The following is a 20,112-nucleotide window of genomic DNA, read 5'->3' on the forward strand; positions in this document are numbered from 1 at the left end:
ATGCATGGTTACCCATGAGTTTGCATATTTACATCTCCTGCACATTTTGTCCTTATATCCTCCTCTGCTCCACTGAGGCAAATAAAAAAAAGAAAAGAAATAAAAATGTTGGTTTTATTTGCGTATCAGGGGACGTGGCACATTATTAAAAATGCTTTGAAAGAGTTTCAATAACAATGACAGCTTAAAGGACAATCATGCATCACCAGGAGAGATGCTTAAAATAATTATAAACCATGTGCATTATCATTTCCTCACTTAATGGGTAATAATGCATGATGTGCATAATGGGGGGGACGGGGGGGGGGGGGGGGGGGGCTTATCCCCAACTGCTAATAGACCCAATCTAATAGCACCTTTGCATTTTGAGCTTTTTCAAAGATCATGTAAAACTGTGGATATATTGATATATGGATTATCAACTTCAAACATAATGTTCTTTAAAGTCTGGCACAATTTGAGGGGGCTAATGAGCCATATAATAATAATGATAAAGTTTAAGTATAATAAAAATAAAGTGACAGTTTTATACCCGAGAATGAGGTTCGTTAATCATGAGCGTCAAAGAGTGGATTTAAGAGGGAAAATATGGGAATGGGTATATTTTGAAGATATTCTGATTGTTTAAAAAAAAAAATCCTGAGAGGCATGTACAGCCAGGTATATCAGCTTGGAGCACTGTGACTTCACACTTTGGGGAGAGGTCTTTAAAATGGCAAACTAAATGAAGTCAGACAGGGTCTAAGCTTTTTGAGACCTCATAAAAATTAAACCAGTCGTCCACTTTAAGAGGGGTTTAGGGGGGGAAATACTGTGTTGCATAATTGGGGGCTCAAAATAACTACAATATAACGATGCCTTTACATTTCCATTGTAGACAAAAAGGTATAACAGGAAAGTATTTCAGAAGTGAAACTCTGAATATCATTTGATCTTCTATCATGGAGGTTTTAAGGGGGCAAAATGATTTATCCAGCATCACTTTGGGGGCTGGTATGTCTGTGCAATTGAACCCAATCTCACAGAACCTTTTCTATCTTGAGACTACGAGGATTTTTTTTAGAGGCATTTTAAACTATAAACACAATTTCCTTCTCTGTCAAGAAGAATTTAGGGGGCAAAATACGTTATCTGGCATCATTTGGGGGCTAATCCGAGAGGGCGAAGTAAATCCAATCTGACAGCGCCTTTGCATCTTGAAACTGGATTGTTATTTTACATAAAGAGACAGAGCTAAGCTTTAACAGGAGGAACGAGAGAGAGAGAGAGAGAGAGAGAGAGAGAGAGAGAGAGAGAGAGAGAGAGAGAGAGAGGAGGGGGAGGGAGGGTGTGTACGAGGCGCGAGCGAGAGACAGACAGAGAGAGAGCATCAAGGCACCATCAGAGCAGGCTCCACCATCCACAGACTGCGAGGTACAAGTGCCACAAGGAGACTATATTCCGCGATAATAATGGATGGGACAAAGCCGGCTATGGAGTCCAACGCAGAGGAGACTCAGGACGAGGGGCAGGAGAGCAAAGGTACGCACGAGCAGCAGCTGACATTTGCGCGTTTTTGTGTTTTCTTTGGAGACGTTCACGCGCTAGGTTGAGCGGTTAACCTACTTGCAATGGCTTCTCGCTTGCGCGACACAATAGCGTTGATGTATTTGATCATCCTGGGCTCTCACCTTTGTAAACGCAAAACTAAAGACGATTCGTCCGTCTGCTCCAGATGACAGAGATTATTCCCACGATCACTGGCGTATTTTGTTCTGTGTGTGATTTTGCTCCTTCAAAGGGGATTTGAAGCCCGATAGGGGAGAATTAGAGGGTGGGCGGGTGGATGAATTGTAGAGCGTGCACGGTCTAGTTTTACGGTGCGTACATTAATGCCAATTTGCTTTAGCATTGCTGCACCATCATGGGCTTATTTCTGCTTCGATGAGCGGCTGACGAGGAGGCGCGGCGCGCTCTGCACGGTGCATTGTTTCAGGTGTGCAGCAGCCGCAGCCCTACTTCGATTGTTATCGGCGAACCAACCCCCCCACCCCTCCCTCAACACAGGCTCGGTGTCTGATCTGACAGGAGCGTCATTAGTCGACGCCACTGCAACATATGAAGCCCGTGTGTTATTTTTTTTCCTGTGTGTGTGTGTGTGTGTGTGTGTGTGTGTGTGTGTGTGTGTGTGTGTGTGTGTGTGTGTGTGTCTGTGTGTGCGGCAGGAGGATGCAAAAGGAGCGATCGACGGTGCGCTTGGCGCAAATGATGCCGGGGTCCATCAGTTAGCACCCTGCCGCTCAGACATGTTAATGCAGCCAGCGTAGGCTGCACACGTTCAATTCATGCTGTATAAACAATCACTTGAGTCATATTATAACGTCATCGTCATTTTTGGGTCACACATTCAGTTTCTGCTCTGTACACAACGATTAATATATTAAAAAAAAGTGTTTGATGTGCACGCCGAATTCCACCCTGAAATTAGACAATTTTATCCATTCAAACTGTTGCTATGTCTGTACTGTTCCTAATCTGTGCAGGGATGGTGGACGGTGTGCATTGGAGAACTCGTCGCCCCTCCAGAGAGGGAGACTGATGTGTTTGTCATAGTGTCTTTGGTAGTATGATCACATCCTTCACTTTGGGCACAGCAGTGTTTAAAGTGAAGCAGCTCTGACACCAGATCTGGTGTAGCTGATGTGGAATAAGGGTGTACAAATGAAGGAATTTAAAAATCAGTGCAGCAGTGGTGGTGCAACTCACGCTTGACGCCTGGTTTGCTCTGTTAGCTGTGAGTGAGCAGGTTGGTGGACACCAAGTCAGAGGACACAGAGCATCAGTCACTGTTCTCCTGACTGCCGTCAGCTGCACTTTAATGCATGCACACCTGTTACAATATAAGGCTTGTTTTTGAAATGCTCGATTGAAGGTGGTTTGAGCTGCAGCTTGTAAACATGAGAGAGGAAATTACTTTTTTTTAAATTTTTTTTATCACATTTAGGGATTTCTCAGCTGCATTTTTAAAAAGTTGCAGGGTTAAAGTGAGTATGGGAACAAATGCTCAGATTTTTTTGATCAAGCTTTCTAAAAATCTAACCTGGATATCCTAATTCTGCATCTGATTTTTGGGACCCTATTGAGCCAAAACACTTCCTGCAAGATAATTTGCCGCTTCTTCATGACTTTTTGGCCCCTGCCACAGTAATATCACAATCTGTGTGTGACGTACAGTGCGGGCAGAAGAGTGGGGTGTCCCTCAGCAGCGATGTTTTAAAAAAGACATTACATCATCCTCTCCCGAGGCATGCTGCTACACACAGGCTGATGTCCAATGAGAGGCCTCATTGTGCATCTTCAATTTACAGAGTGAGCGAGTGAGTTGAAAGAAGCCAGAGGATAAAGGAGCAGGAGGGTGGCCATGTTTGTACTTTACACTTAACTCTCTGGATTCCTTAATCACCATTTAATGTCGAAGCAGCAAAAACTACAGCAGCGCTCCAGGTGTGATGTTATGCAATTGGACTGCCCACACCAAGAGGGACCGAAATAGACCAGATTGGAGGAGGGCCTATTTGTTGCTGTAATCATTTGTGTGCGCCTTTGACATCTGGAATTTGACCATCAGCTTATAGCATCCGTTAAGAAGCTGAAGATTTACAGTGGGGGCAAGAAGGCAGGCGCTGTCATGTAAGGAGATTGTGTTGGCGTTTGCCAGCGCTAACTCTTCTGCTTCGCTACACAACACGTTTCCGGTTAAGAATAAAGACGCGAGAAGTTTTGGAATTAACAAAACTAAACGACAACTGCCTGACGACATGACTATGCGAATGTATCATATCGTATTTCCTGCAAACAAAGTATCAGACAAATCTGTTCTTGATCCTGAGTGTTCAAAACTCTGGATGCACGGGGCTACATCAAGCTAGCATGTTGACTTGTATGTGACTCAGACACGTTGAAAGCTACAGGAACAGAGCCCTCTGAGCCGCGTGTGTGATTTTTATCCTGACGTCCTGCGTTACCACCAGATGCCACGTTCACAGTTTTGCTGCAAAGAGCGCGCTGATTACATTAGCTCCTTAATGGCTCTAAATTGCCCGTGTTCTTGATTGCACCACAGTTGTGTCTCGTTGCAGCGACTCTGCACGACATGGGGAGTAATTACAAAACGGGACAGATGAACACAGATCAGAGACATGGATTATAATCCTGTTGGTGGTATTTGTGAGTATGGATTGATCTTTTTTGCTTGATTGTGTCCTGTAATCTGTAACGTGTACATGTCAGTGGAGGTGGCAGCCTGCTCGGGATAACATGACATCAACGATGCTCTCTGAGGCGCGACTACATTTGATTTCATTTATAAGAGACGGTCTGATTTTGAGGGAAGCACCTCCCACATGACATTTTTATTTTTACCCTTTAAAGCGGCTCTGAGGGCATCGCACGTCACTCTGAAACAAAAACGGTTGGTCTGGTCACACACACCTTCTATCTTGTGTGTGTGTGTGTGTGTGTGTGTGTGTGTGTGTGTGTGTGTGTGTGTGTGTGTGTGTGTGTGTGTGTGTGTGTGTGTGTGTGTGTGTAATGGCCCGCTCTTACATAACGCTGGCTCGCCTGCCTTTGGTAATGATGTTCAGATCTGAACCGTAGGAGATTACATCATCGTCTGGAGGGGGACAGGTTTTGTCGAATTTTCTGCATGGCAGGGCAGAGCTCGCTGCAGCGTCTGAAGCACAAAAGGAAGTCTCTCTCTTAAATCAGGCTTTGAAGGTTTTTTTTTTTGAAGTAAGATCTGTGAAGTTTGACCTGAGCTGAAGAGGATGTAAAAAAAAAAACGGTTTTGCGTGAGAGGTTACAGAAGACGACGGATTTAAAAAGGTGCTAAAGCTCGAAACCAAGTGGAGGTGACTAATGTTTATGAAACACACTTATTCGCTCTCCTGCCAAGAATAGCATGAGACAGTTGGAAACAGTTGCTAGGCAACCAGCTGTAACTACAATAAGTTACTTGGAAAAGGGAAATATGGATCAAATAAAGAGTAGGATGGACGGATTAAATCAGAAAAGGTCAAATCTGTGACGTACGTTTTTCCAGGAGCCAATCAGAGTTTTTGACATGACAGTGGTGTTTATCTACTAATCGAACACTTGTACGAGACAGCTAACATGTGTTTTCTCCAACATGTCAAACTACTTCTTTTATTCCCAAGGCGTCCATTTACCTGTGGCATCATGTTCACAGAGCTCAAAGCTTGCTCTGATGTCTTTTTACAAGTTATTTTTTTGCTACTAAAAGTCACACAGACAGTAATCTGTCCTATGAACGTACATGTATCTTTTAATTTTTCTCCGTTTTCTTTTCATGTTATTTAAGCTTTTTTTAAACTCAGATCACCAATGTGTGGCGACGCTGTTACACGAGTAGGAATAGGCACACTCCTGAATTTGCCCAGAGGCTGCGTATTGTTTGGAACAACAGAGACCACTTTGGGAAAAATCTTGGGAAAAAGGTTGAGGCCTCAAATCTAAAGGCCAAGGAGCTGGACTCCTCTCCTGCTGGTGCTGACATTTATAAACCGTGTTTCTCATAAATATTGGACGCGTTCCCTATTCTTCTTCCTTGGCCTTGCAGTAGATCAAGCACAACTTGTTATTATGTTGCACGACAAACATCTCAACTCTTCATGGATCATTGTTGCTGTTGTGAAAGCACACATGAATATCAGAGGGCGGCTCGACGTGACCCGTTTTCCTTTTTGGGTGAATAAACGTATGTCCCGTGTTTCGGTGTTGTTACGCCATGTACGCCACCTGCACTTTGCAGGTCATCGCTAATGCCACACAAACACACACAAGCACACACACACACACACAAATCCTAAGAAGCTTCATCGCCACAAAAATGGATGTTCAATTCACACATTAAATTGGTCAGGGTGTTACTGGTGGTTATCCAGGATCCACACATTTTACTACTGGAGCATCTGACCATGATAGTATCTGAAGTTAAGCACGCGGAGCTATCGATGTTCAGCTGCTCTCCTCTCACACACCCACACACACACACACACACACTCTAAAAGGTGTAGACCTACTACAGCTGTCTACTTGACTCAGGTACATATAACTCTTTCTCTCTGAGGCTGAAACGTGATAGTGTGGTTATGTCAAGCTACAAAACCCCCCTGCATGTTAGATTTAGAAGTCTTTAAATCAAGCTTCAACATTGCAGGAACATATTTTACTGTTTGCAAAAAACGACTAAATTAAAGCCGACAATCAGGTCAAAATTTAATTGCCAAAACTAAACACTGCTTCATTTTCTTGCTTTGATTTCATTCACTTTTCTTTAAAAAAAAAAAAAGAAAAAGAAAAAAATTCCCATCTTCAAATCCACTTCAGCAGATCAACAGCTTTTTACTTTGCTTCATGCACATTAACTTCAAGAACGCATCTCTTTCTTCCTCCCATTTCAAAGTCTTTTCTTCTTCATCTTTACCGAGTCTCCTCTTTAGCTCCGTTTCACACACTCACGCACACTCGTGCACACGCACACACCCATAGCCAATTCTCCTCTCGCCCTGGAGGTGTGTGAGGCTGTGGGAGCATGTGAAAGCCGTCACACAGGGAGAGAGGCTCATGTGTTCCTCATTTCAAGCCATTTGCCCAAAGCATGCTGTCAGCCTCCATCTGGATATATGCGTGCGTGCTTGTGTGAAAGTGTGTGTCGGGGTCAGTGTGTGCGCTTGTATTTGTTTACGTGTCAATGACCAGGAGTGGTTCAGGGGAATGTCTGTGTCGGTGCAGAAGCTCTATTTGTGCACACGTGGGAGAGACTGTGTGGTTCGCCGTGCTCTTCCTATCCAGCCCTCTCGCTCCCCACACTGCGGCCGCAACCTATTTAAACATCCTGCATTTGCTTGCATGTTCATAATAAACCATCAAGTATTTAATGTGTTGTTTTCTGCAGAGTTAGCATACAGAAGACACCAAATCTAAACTGCTAAGATCCCCTCACAGCTGCAAACGTTCAGGCTGTTGCAAGCAAAGTTGTTCATTTCATTTGATTTGAAAATGAACATTGACTTGTCAGGACAGAATGCTAATATACGTCCTGGTAGATGACACAAACAAATGCACAAGCTCCAAAACAACTCAGTGCACCACCGCCTGCCAATGCATCTATGTTTGGACCCCAGTCTGCAGTGGGTATATGAATTGCAGCAAGTGGCAGGTTGGCGCAGCATGCCTTGTTCCTGAGTGGTGCCAACCTCCTCTGGCATTCCTCCATCACCCACTGATGCCCAATCTGCTCCTCTCATCTATAGCCCATAAAGAGCCTGATGCCCATTAGCACTCGTCATCGTTAGCCGCAGCTGACATCGCTAAATGGCTGGGCCTCTTGTCATGTGTAGGTCAGTCTGTGTCTCAGCTGCAGGCCGGGGTTTGTTTAGTCCTGCTTTGATTTAAGATTTTTTTTTTTTTTTTTTTTTGGGGGGGGGGTGTCAAAGTGACCCTATTTTACAGTCCAGCGATAAAAACCTATATTTGTAGTTCTTCTTGAGTCCTGAACATTTGCTAAACTAGCAGTAGCCGATGTCATTCTTCACAGAGAGTGTAACTGTATTACAGTGAATGAGAGGCTCTCTGCAGTTACTCATATTGCAAAGTACACGCTCAGATAGGCTCTTGTGCCAACCTCGCACACACACTCACAAATAGTGTTCATCGAGCCCCTGAGGCTGAAGGAAAGTGAATCTCCATAATCACATCACAAGGGGGGGGGGGGGTCGAAGGGGCCAGGGGAGGGCCACCGACTTCTTTCACATCTCAGGGAAAGTGACGTTTGCCAAGTTGGTTGCGTAACCAACCGCTGAGCCGTTTAGTTAGATGGCACGGCACTTCTGGCCAGAAGGGCCATTTTATATTTCGTTGGGACAGAACTCAAACTAATGGCTTTTACTGCGCTTCTGCTGAGCCAGCAGACGGCAGCTCAGGACAGGTGATACGACCTCCGACAAGAAGAAGACAAGAGCTCCGAGTGTTCACACTGTAGGTGTTCAGGTTTAAGTTTAAAAAAAAAGGTCATCCTGCTTTACTATAACACTTCACTCATTAAGAGTCTTTACTTAAAAACATTTAAACAAAGTTCACTTTTGCAGCACTCTGTTCATCACCTCCCTGCCAGCAGGATCCAACATTACACGTCTATAAGGAAAAAGTCCGTTTTTCTCTCGTGGTCTTATTTGCCTTTCAAGGCTTCTGTCGGTTTCATAACCAGCTAAAAACCTCCTCACAGGAGCTTTCACTTTTAAAGCCAACTTATATCTAAAGCTTTGATTGCTATCGTATAATTCTTCACAGCTTCCTTCTTCTCACTTTTAGCTCTCCTCACTTACGTGGCGTTTGAATCGTGTGCTATTTCCTTTCTTCCCGACAAATCAGAAACGAAACGATGATCTGTGAAACTGACACGCAAAACAGGTGAGATCTGAAACCTTCAGTGTTTGTGGTCAAGCCTATGATGCTATCCTTTTAGAAACAGAAATACAGCATGGGCCAACACTCCCTCAAGTCAACACAGAAGACAGAAGTCTGTTTCTATAACCTCTCCCTTAGCTACTTTTTTTATTGGTTTATGACTACTTGAGTTTCCAAATGATTGTTTTTGTGCGTACACAGGATGGACGTGACAGTGCTGAACATGGTGGATCACATGCAGACAAGCTGATTGTAAATGGAAGTAGATGAGCGGTGTGTGCGTTTTCGCCACATCTCTGAGAAGCCAGTGTCATGTTCCCACCACCTGTGCATGACTGTCTCCATGTGGACTTTTTTTTTTTTTTTTTTTTTTTGCACATGAATCATGTTTGCTGTGTGTGTGTCTTGGGAGTCGAGTCTCTAACCCAGCTGTGAAAAAGACAGAGAGAGAGAGAGAGAGAGAGAACATCCAGCAGATCAGCAGGATAAAAGTATTGATCATCCAGTAGTGGGCCAAAACAGGATTGGAGCACCACACAGCCACATCATGCTCAATTACGCCGGGCCAGATGCTGACCCTGTGGCATTCAGAAAGCTGAAAAAACTCCAGCTGAGATTAGGGTCATTTATGAGCAGTGAGGGGGGGGGGGGGGGGGGGGGGGGGGGGGGGTTTAGTTCAGACTCGTGATAGCAAAAGGCGTCATCCTCTTACCTGACTCAAAAGCATATTGAGTCCTCTTCATCAAGCCGATTAGTGAGAAACCTTAGCTGTGACGATGTGTTCGTCTTTAGACGTGTGCGTTCAGAGCAGGAAGGAGCGATTGGATAGATTTTTGTTCTCACAGGAAATGAAACAAAGTAAATCCACATCTTTGTGCCAACGACCTGCGATGTCTTTAAACAGGATCACTCTAGTCTACTGTGATGTGGTTTCATGTTTCCCTTTCAACATCACTACAGCCAGGCTGGCCGACTGTCAAGCAGACTTTGACCAGAATTTACTCTTTAAAAACAAAAACAAAAACCTCCTCAGATTAGCTCTGCTGTTTGAACTTATGCTCACACACAGTGACTAAGTCGCACAATCTTCCCTCAAGAAGTTCAGCCCTTTCCCTTAGCGTGTGTTTTGCTGGCTTAACTTTTTGCGACACTGCTCGATACTGGCCCCCTCAGTTGTCCCGTGGTATTGCAACAATTGGTCTGTAATATTTTTTGGGGGGCGAGATTTTGTGACTGAGTTTTTTTTGTGTTTTGGTTCAAACTCGATTCTTCCCAGATTCAATCCATTACTTTTAAAATGTGTTGCATCTCAGAAACAATGGGTGAAACTGCAAAACAAGACCCGAGTGGTCCAATAAAAGAATAATCACTTTAGGAAACACGGCTTTGTTCAGGAGGTGCTCGTGAAATCTCAGAGGAGCGTTCCATCCCGCAACTCAACTGGAAAGACGGAGATCTGCCAAGCTGAAGTCATGAGGTTACACGTGTGTGTGTGTGTGTGTGTGTGTGTGTGTGTGTGTTGTTGTTGAGGCTCAAGTCTGCTGCTTTCACACAGATGTGGCCTCTGCACCCCCCCCCCTCCCCTCCACAGTTTCTGCTCCCTCACGTTCTCCTCGAGCGGGGACTCTAACCACGACGCTCAGCGAGTAGATTGCCCCGTAATGAATTCAGAACATCTCAATTGGAATCGAGCCGCAGGCAGGGACCAGACCGGCCGCTGAAATATTCACAAGGCTTTATTAACGGCGTTATTCCTGGCAGACGCACTGCTCGCACAAGCAGTTGGTGATAATGACGCTGTGCCACTCAGCTATACGACTTATCAGAATCGGTTTTTATTGCCAAGTACATTTACCCATATAAGGAATTGGTCTTGGTGTATTGGTGAAAAAAACAAAAAAAAAAACAGTTGACGTGCAAAATAAGGCTAAATAGGAAGTAATTAAATAAAATAAAAAAGGATATAAGAATGGAAAATTATGACCTATCAGGACCGCTGGTGATCTTTCTCTCTCTACAGTAGAACTCCAGTATACTTTACAGGCATGGCAGCAGGGAAATCAATGCTGCAATAGAAATATAAATACGAGATGACGATATGAAAGCTAAAGGAGAGTAGTGATCTTATTCTGCTTCTTCAATCATCTTCACCTTCTTTATCTGCAGCACAGATGCTGGCTTTTCTGTTTTGTCTTGTTCAGATCAGATCTTCCACGACGTCCTTTTGGACACGCTGGACTTGGTGGCTGTTGAACGTTTTCTTAAAGGTCATGAAGCAGGTTTAGGTTAAAGTGACATTTTAGATTCTGCTCCTCAATCTGCTGCTTCTTCTTTCTTTAAGAGCTACAAGAAAAAAAGAATCGTCCCTCTCTTCCATATTTCTTTTTTTTATGTAAAACAATACATTATCTGTTTGACCCAATTCCTAAAATGTGCCCAGGAGAAAATAGTTGTGGGTTTCTTTCCCCTCCTCCCGTCCACTCGTCCCGTCCTCACCTCCTCTCATCTCGTACCGCGTTTGTTATTTTTTGGCACGACTGTCTCACCGTTAAGCACCCATCTCCAGGTTTTTGAATCGAGGTTAAATCACTCTACATCATGTGTATGTGTGAGTGTGTGCGCAGGACTACGCCACCGCTGAACTGGGTCGTGGGTAACACGTTGCTATGGCAACTGCTGTTCACCGGCCCTGGGGCCTGTAACAGCTTTTTTCGCTTACACTTTCTGTCTCTGTTCTTCTCTCTTCCTCTTCTTCTTCACCTCCTTCTTTTTTTTTTTGCCTCTTTGCTTTGTTCCACTCCGGGCGCTCTTTCGATCCCTCGCTCCGGCTTTCATTTTTCCATTCACCGCTTCTTCCTTTTTGCTCTCTAAGTCATCTCTTCTACCCTCCTTTCTCCGGTCTCTTCATTTCTCTCTCAGCCCTCCCTTTTGTCTTTGTAATAAAAAAAAAACACAGAACGAGCAGGACGCTATTATCATGCTTTCACTTAACCGTCACCCTCAGTCACAAATTGAAATTCTAATTTAAGCAGTGGGACATTTTCTTGTTCTTGGAAGCGTTTCTGAAAGGAGAACAAGCTCAAGCAGCGGGGGATTTAATCCTAATTGCAGCTCTTGTCCATCAAATTATTTGCTTTTTCTGTCGCTTGAGAAAAATGACCAGATTCCCAAATCTTTAGTTCTGTCGTGTTTCGGCAGTCTGACTCGAGCGCCTTCTTCCTCGACAGCCGGCGAAAACGTTTCCCGCCACCTGATGCACGCTCCTCGGCCTGAGATTTGCCGAGATGATCTATGATACAGCATTGTAACGGGAGCGGAGCATATTGCCTCGGCGATTAACTCCAGCTGCCTCTGCTCCAAGTACAGCAGTGGGCCCGCGCTCGTATTTCAACAGAGCGAGCAGAGAAGAAGAGACGAGACACAGCGAGGTATAAAACCAGAGCCAGGCCTCACCTAAATCCTACTCTAATGAATAGTCCATTGATTTCCATTAGGGGCCGGCTGGAGCCGACCACTCCGGCCTGTCCGTTTCCCATTAGGGGGCTTTAAAACTGAGGCTGACAAACAGCGGTAGCCACAGGCGGAGCAGATAATGGGCCCGTTCAGTGTTTCAAACAGACCTGTGAAGTCATCCATGAAGCAGCACAGCGGCGGGGGGAAAGAAAGAGTTAAGAGCAGGAACATTTCAAGCCTGTGCACTTTCGGGATACAACTTAAATTTAAGCTTAAAGCGGCGACATGTGGCTTCTTTAATCACCTTAGAAAGAGCTGGAGCAAAAGTTTAAGACTATCAAGATGAAGCTGCCTGGAAATGTATGATCTATGTTTAAAAAGCTGGATTATAACGTCACTCGGCAGGCATTTTTACCTCCTCTTAATAAAACAGCCGGGCAGATTTACAGACTTAATTACATGTTTAGATTGAGCCTTATATCAGGATGGAGCAGCTTATAAACAGCTTCCTGCTCTTCATTGTATTGACCTGTCCATTTCCAACCCCTCCATCCTCGGGGGTCTGGCCTGTTTCTCAGCTCCGGATTTTAGAGCCATCCAGCCTCATCAGCTGCACCTCTCCATCAGCCCGCTTCCTTCATTAACATTAATAGGATTTGGATCTATTATGCAACGAGCCTCCACAAGGTTACGCAACCCAGAGTCTTCAGCGGGAGCGGCAGCACGCTTTGCAGCGCAGCATCTCAGATTATTATCGGGAGGTTTTTTTTTTTACCACCCTGACACGGAGAGGAGAGGTAGTGTTCGCACATGACCCCACGCGCTGACCCCGAGACAGACCACAACGCACGTCATGAACGAACGCTGCAGAGACGTTTGTTCCCACTTTAGCCGAAATGAACTTTATGACACCTGTTATCAGTTAAAGAAATACCTCTAAAGTGTTTGTGCTCAATTTGGACAGTTTTTCATGTTTTTTTTTTTAGACTTTCGACTTCAGTCAGCAAATCTGAAATTAAAAGTTTCTTTAAATGTCTTGAAATAGTCACTGACAGGACTGTGTCTATGTTCCCTCAGTAATACTGCAGCTATGAATACAAGGTCACACGACTCACAGCGAAGGCTAACGCTCAGTGGGTTTGTGGGAGTTTGGTCAGAAAATGAAGGCGATGAAGGTCAAAGTGCGATTTAACTTATCATTACAAACATTAATACATCATCTAATGTTGATGTCAATCCATTTACTATCATTCCAGATGTTTTAATCTGGAGCAAAATGTTGAGCTTACAGACATCCACCAGCAGTAATAATATTGATGATTCTTTAACTACCCAGCTGGCTGAAATCAATCGACTCTTTTAGACTGGTCAATAACAACCGTCTGTGATGGTGAAACGCCGCCCGGCCTTCAAAAGAAGAAGGGAGCAGCTTTTCGGACTGCAGCTTCGACATGTGCTGCACAAGTCAGTCATGCAGACAAGGCTTTACAAATACTCGTGCAGATTCAACAAACTCTTTGTACAAAAAAAAAAGAAGAAAAAAGGATGCTCTAGAGTTCCCAATTGGAGCATGTTGCCATGGAAACAGCAAAGTGGCACAGAGAAGACCGTTCATTTTTTTCCCTTTTATTGCAGAGTTACTTCCTGCTTTTGCTGGAGGATCTATTTTTAACGGGCGTTACATAAGATGCAACTCTTGTGCTCAATACAAAGCGTTATTTTCCTCCTTTTCTCCCCTCTTTGTGCTCCTGACTGCGACGGGAGCTGAATGCACCGCGCCGCCCCGTGTAGCTCCTAATGCAACGCAGCCACCGCTAATTGAAAACAAACAAACTTATTTGAAAATCATAATTCAGTCCAAGTTGCTCGAGCACGAGGGATCATTTGAAACCGCTATCATTCTTGTGTTGTGAAAAATGAGAACTATGAAAATGAATGCAAGGTGTGCAGGCCAATTTATGCTAATTTGCATGAAATTTTCACTCCCCTGAAATATCCCTCAGCAGTTTTATTTTTTTTGTTTTGTTGGAGGTATGACTCAAAACAAGTGCAAATTAAATGTCATTGCCTCATGACCTAGAAAATAGCTGGATCTGGTCATGCATTATTCATCCTATCTGGTCATAAAAAGGAAAACTTGAAATGCTCCTCCAAACACAAAAGGGAGAAAGAGCTTTTTTAGCGGCGCAGGATGTGAGCATGTAGCACAGCTTGCATGTAATATTCAGCACTCCCAGCTGAGCTCAAAGCCGACGCACACTCACTGTGAATGATGCCATGATTAGCCGCCCGACATGCCTGACAGGGAGAAGTGCGGCTCCTTCTCTTAGAAGACTCAGAGAGACAAGGGTGACACAACCGGCACACACACACACACACACGCCTGAATCACCCCCCAGCAGTAAGATCATCGACGCAGGTTCAGTTTGAGTAAGAACCAAACAGCAGTGGACTAAAAGCCGGCGAGTGTTGCAAGCGAGTGTCATCACCAGAGAACATCGAGATGCTTTGTGTGCGAGCATGTTGCAACGATTTGCATCGCAAACTCCGACACAGCTTGATGAAAACATTTTGGTTTTTCTGTATGACCTACATAGCTTGTTCTTTTATTCCTTATTTGCACGCTGACCTCAAGGTGGGACATTTCTAATACTGCAGACAAATCCTCCAGGCTGTGGTCCGGCTTGGCAAGTCATATGAGATGAGTTTTTTTTTATTAAGTTTACTGCTTCTGGTTTGATCCACAACTAAGAGAGAGTACACTGAAAATCTGAAGGGACATAAAGCCCATGAGCAAGTGTAGGGACGTTAGACACAACCGGCGCTGTAGCTAAAAGAAGCTATCACATGTGAGGTTTTTTTTTTTAATTCTTTGAATCATAACTGAAGCTTTAGGAGGTAGTTTTGATTTTCAATCGCTAAATTAACAAGATCTCGACGTCTCTCCCTTTTAGGATGCTTCGAGTGCTGTATCAAGTGTCTGGGCGGGGTCCCCTACGCCTCCCTGGTGGCCACCATCCTCTGCTTCTCAGGCGTGGCTCTGTTCTGCGGCTGCGGCCACGTGGCGCTGACCGGCACCCTGACCATGCTGGAGAACCACTTCTCCCAAATCACAACCGACCACGCCACTCTCGCCATGGTGTAAGTTCTCCGGTTCGATTCGACGTCAACATTTTCAAAGTAGACTGAGAAAGCCTTTAAGGGTTCGTCTCGTCTGTTTTGTCTGTTTCAGGATCCAGATCTTTCAGTACATCATCTACGGCATTGCCTCGTTCTTCTTCGTGTACGCCATCCTCCTGCTCGCCGAGGGCTTTTACACCACCAGCGCCATCAAGAAGGAGCTGCAGAGCGACTTCAAGACCACCGTTTGCGGACGCTGCATCACTGCCTTCGTACGTCAACGCCGAGCCGAGGCTTTAAAAACTGCCGCACCCCAATGACCCAGTTGCACTCGTGAAAAGGAGGTTTTGTAACTCGCATGCTTTGAAGCAGGAGCGCATAACGGGGGGGGGGGGGGGCCTACCGAGCAAAGGTCACGGTGAACGTGTTGGAGAGGCACAGTCTCACACCTCCACTTCACGTCTTATCGACTCACACGAACACAAAGGAAAAGACACAAGCACTTGTGCGCTGACACACAAACGCACAGTATCCTACTCGAGGCCTTGAGGGCAGCGCTGGCACAGTTTGTCCTTTCGAGCCTGATTACTCTAATTGCTGCAGATGTCCAGTAACGTTAGCTGTAACACTTTAACTCTCACTGTGTCTTTGTGTGCCGACGTCAAAGAATAACGTTAACTGTTCCAACACGAAACTTCAGGTTTTCAGCAACTGATGCGAACATTGTCTCCTCTCTTTCCGCTCCTCTTCTACTCACCTCAGTTCATGTTCCTGACGTACATCCTCTTCCTGGCCTTCCTCGCCATCTTCGGCTTCACGGCCATACCCGTGTTCCTCTTCTTCAACATGTGGAATACCTGCGCCGCCATGAGGTCCCCTGACTCCAACATCACCGCGCCCGACTCCATCTGCGTGGACGTAAGACAGTATGGTGAGTTCTCCCACCTTAACCCCCCGTCTGAAGTAATGCGTTCTCTTTATTAATCTGGGGTCTCAGTGTTTCTATGTAGGCCCACCTTACTCATCTATTTGTGAAGCTCTGCTGCTGTAAGAAGAATCTTCCCTTGATGACGCTCACTATTTTATTCCATCAAGACCGAAAGCTCTTGAGAGATCGTCCTCCCCGCTTGTCAAGGCCGCCCTGTCCTCTGTGGTTCTGGTCCTGCTCTGCTCCTGCACACCTGACCTAATTAAGGGCGACACGTTTCTCACGTGAGCAGAATTGGATCAGGTGTGCAGGAGCCGAGCTTTAAGACAGGTGGGCTTTGAAAACCGGGTTCACAGCGGCGCATTTTGACATCAAAAATATTCCTTTAATGAACCAGCATGGTCTTCAGGTCAGCTTGGATAACAACTGATCAGCTGTGGAAACTATTTTAACTTTGACTCACGCCAGAAAGATGAACATTATTCAGGCACTTTGGGAGCACTCAGTTTAAAGTTGTCGTCCTCTTACTTATCGGCTTGCTTATATTTGACCTGAAACATGTCACGTCTGTTAGCAGGTAAAACAAATAGTTTTAAATTCAGTACTTCCCTTACTGTCAGTTGGAAAATGTGTCCATTAAGCAGTTAGTTTAGTTTCAGTTTGTTTCATGGACAATCTCCTTTTACATTAAAAGGAGCAGCTTTAGCCTTTGCGGCTAATTTCCAGCTGTAGTCCCCGGCCAGTTGTGAATCAACAACCTGAAGTGCATAATTAAAAATACAAGAGATAGAGATATGAAAGACGGCACAGAGGAAACATGAGGACGATCATAGGAGGCCACATCAGCACTGTACAGAATGATCCAGGAGTCCGTACTCTGATGATAGTCCATTAATAGTCTGAACATTGACGACGGCTCAGATTTGCTTTAAATGTCATGTTTTCCCTTTAAAGAGGTCAAACAGACAGAGAGCCTGATTTGACCTTTATGGAAATCTGCCTTCCTACAGTCGTGATTGCATATCTGTTTGAAGGCCTAATGTACAGTATGTGACCCACATTTGAAGGACAGCTGGCCCGCTCACAAAGTAGGATGAGGATCACATATGCTTCTTTGGCAGTCATACTGTCCTCCACTGTATGAAATATTAACCCCAATTACTGGCAGTCATCACGTTACTATCAGCAGAGATCTGCAGTTAAGGAGTGGAAGGTTTTGTGACTCTGTTAAGCGCGGAGCATTTTCTTTTCTTTGCAATTTGAAGTAAGCCAATGCAATCCAGTGTTTAAGAATCTTTTCACAGTCAAGATTGAAATCCAAATAATGACCCATATTTTTCCTGTAGGAGGGGCTCAAAGGCCCGCACAGCCACAGCCCTGTTTCCTTTAATCTTTATCCGAGCCTGATTCGTAATGCCGTCAATCACGCAGTCTCGAGGGAGGAAAAAAAGCTTCTTGTCTCAGATGAGGACGCAGCAGCCCTCTGATGTTTCATCTCTCTGATCCTGTAGGTATAATTCCCTGGAACGCCACACCGGGAAAAGCTTGTGGAGCCACACTGGGAGACATCTGCAACACCAGCGAGGTGAGAGGACACTGACCTGACCTCTCTTTAATCCCCCCCCCCCCCCCCCGCTCCCTCTCTTACTCTCTCTTTTCATCCACAGTTCTACCTCTCCTACCACCTCTACATCGTTGCGTTTGCCGGCGCCGGTGCCACCGTCATCGCATTGGTAAGCCGCTCGTGATCCCTCTGAAAAATATGCACGTTGCCATGGCTTGCTTATCTGTTTCCATAGCAACCCCGCCTCCCACGTTTGCCAGTATGTCATGCAAATGGGTCGAAATCCAACCCTCCAGCCTGCCTCTGCTGAGCGAGCGTGTGTAGACGGGGGGGGGGGGGGTCAGTGTTTTACTCTGCTGTGCAGGCGGATCGTTTTGTTTCACGTCCAGAGAAATGAAGGCGATAAAAAAAAGAAAAGAAATGCAAACCTCTCCTGGGGGTGTGTGTGGTCCGATGTTTAAAAGCTCATTTATTTAGAAAGAGATACAGAACAGTGTTCGAGCGACATCTTCTGTTTCTTTCAAAGTGTGCGCGGTGTTAACCTCTCAGACGAAGTGCTCGGTCAGAAAGGCTTATTTATTACATCAAATTAAAAAGCCATATTATGAGCCTTTAAGCCCTCTCTCTTTTTCAATTTGAAAAGCAGATTGTTTATACGTCGGGGCAGCTCTGAGGTCAACCCACGCTGCAGGTTAATTCGCTGATAAATAAGCAGGCAAATCACCGCAAAGCTCTGATTTGAGTTCATTGTGGTATTTAACCTGCAGAGTACCTGGAAAACCTGATATACAGTATAATAACAAGAAAACAGATCATTCTTTTTTACATAGGTATCACAAAATGCAATTCAAAGTGATACAGGTACAGCTATAAACTGAATTAAAGTCTTAAGTTTATTACATAAAGTGCAGAATATGTTTCTCATTGCAGTGAGTCTCACTGGGAGGAGATTAATACAGGCCTTTTCATTACATACATTCGCTCTTTTTCTACCCGTTTGTTTAACAGAAAGTAAACCGGTTGAATGTAGAATCCACTGAGGTAGTCCGTGTGGGCGACTCGGGTTCGACCTGCGCCTCTCCTGTCCTGCACCCTTTTCCTATCGAGACAAAGCTAAAAGCCCAAAATCTAATCTTTAAAAAAAAGCAGTGTGGAGATTAAGATTGGGACTGTGGCATATTTTAAAAGCAGTTCATCTCAAGTGCGCTTGTATAGTTTGAAGTCTGGATAAGGACGTGTACTAAACCTTAGCTGTACATGATTACCATTCATAAAATACATACATGTGTTGCCTCTTTAGATCCACTACCTGATGATTTTGGGGGCAAACTGGGCCTACCTGAAGAGTGCTGTCTCCACGCACGAGTACCAGGACATCAAGACTAAGGATGACCAGGATCTGGAGGCTGAGGCGCGCTCCAAGGAGGGCCAGAACTCCTCCTCCTACTCATAAGGACAAGGGATCCTCTACTGCCACTGACCCATCTCCTCTCCACACCTCAAACCCCCCCCCCCCACAACCCTGCAACACCCAGCGCCCACCCCTCCCTCAGTTAAAACAAAACCACCTCGGTCATGTTTGATAGTCCCCCCACCCCCCCCCCCCCCCCACCCCCCACACACACACACACCCCCCCAAACTGCCTGATCCTCCATCCTCTTCCCCTCTGCGATGTTTATTCAGAGTTGTGAGCTCACAGGGGAGGGGAAGAGGATGGAGGACCAGGAGAAGCATCAGGCCCAGGTGGAGGCAGATGCTGCAGAACGGGAGAGCTCGCCCGGCCGTCCGGGTGGAGCTCGGGTACGGTACATCTGTTCAGAAGTGTCTCCTCCCCCATGCTTTTGGACGGCGGCTCGTGAACGAGGCCCGGCTGTGATGGCCTCGCGCCCTGAGCCAGCACAGCCTCTTGACACATATTCCTAACAGCCTAAAAAAACATTGTTCGCTGTCTGCTTCAGCCACAGAGAAGCCAGGCAGCGACCAACTTCATCTGTTTTTTGGTGTTTTATATGCATATATATATGAATATGAATTTATTGTGAGAATGTGTATGAATGTTTTTTTTGTTTTTAATACTCTTGGAAAAGTATGCCTGGTACTATTGATCTTCTTCTTCTTCTTCTTCTTCTGTTTTTGCGCTCATGGGTTTTTCTCCTTTACTTTCTTCTCCATCTTAAGACTTTTTATTACGATTAATCTATACGTTGTTGCACTATTTCAAAAACAATTATAATAAGGGAACATAAAAATCTTTAAAAAAAAACAAAAAAAAAACAACCTTAAGCACCCTTGTCCCTCGCTCTTATACAAAACATTTTCTAAAAAGAAACTCGAATCATGTTGTATCTCAAGGATTTTTTTTACACTTACAGTACATGAGCAGAGTTTATTTATCCACCAGGTTTTTTTTTTAACATTAATTTCAGACCAGAGGTGTAGCAAACCTTTAAGAAATAAAGAAAGTTTTGGTATATTCACTTGCACGTACTCTTGTCAAGGGCTAGATGTGAAGACAGATGCCACTCTCATGTTGCTAGCTTGAATTTGGAAGCTAATTTGACCAAACTGGTTCAAATGTGC

At 44.9% G+C, this 20,112-nt stretch overlaps 1 protein-coding gene and 1 long non-coding RNA gene across 2 annotated transcripts in view; one reads left to right on the forward strand and one right to left on the reverse strand.

Moving 5' to 3' along the window:
- The window catches only part of LOC306818489, a 29,946-nt gene extending 14,061 nt beyond the window's left edge, over positions 1-15,885 (reverse strand). The window contains exon 1 of the long non-coding RNA XR_013778257.1: positions 15,797-15,885. This is a non-coding gene — a long non-coding RNA (uncharacterized lncRNA). The remainder of the gene's footprint in view (positions 1-15,796) is intronic.
- Positions 1,334-19,035, forward strand: LOC306818481 (neuronal membrane glycoprotein M6-b-like). Its single transcript, XM_079336096.1, has 7 exons — positions 1,334-1,521; positions 14,874-15,060; positions 15,152-15,311; positions 15,802-15,970; positions 17,479-17,552; positions 17,635-17,700; positions 18,832-19,035. Exons 1-7 carry the CDS (start codon positions 1,452-1,454, stop codon positions 18,982-18,984), a joined length of 879 nt encoding a protein of 292 aa, XP_079192222.1. The 5' UTR covers positions 1,334-1,451; the 3' UTR covers positions 18,985-19,035.
- The last annotated feature ends 1,077 nt before the right edge of the window (positions 19,036-20,112 follow it).

The sequence above is a fragment of the Symphodus melops genome (assembly GCF_947650265.1).
Source record: "Symphodus melops genome assembly, chromosome: 23".
Lineage (NCBI taxonomy): Eukaryota > Metazoa > Chordata > Actinopteri > Labriformes > Labridae > Symphodus > Symphodus melops.

Coding starts and splice junctions, on each gene's coding strand:
- LOC306818481 (XM_079336096.1), top strand. CDS start 1,452: ATGGATGGGACAAAGCCGGCTATGGAGTCCAACGCAGAGGAGACTCAG. Junction 15,061..15,151: donor CACGCCACTCTCGCCATGGT/GTAAGTTCTCCG, acceptor TGTCTGTTTCAG/GATCCAGATCTTTCAGTACA. Junction 15,971..17,478: donor CGTGGACGTAAGACAGTATG/GTGAGTTCTCCC, acceptor CTGATCCTGTAG/GTATAATTCCCTGGAACGCC.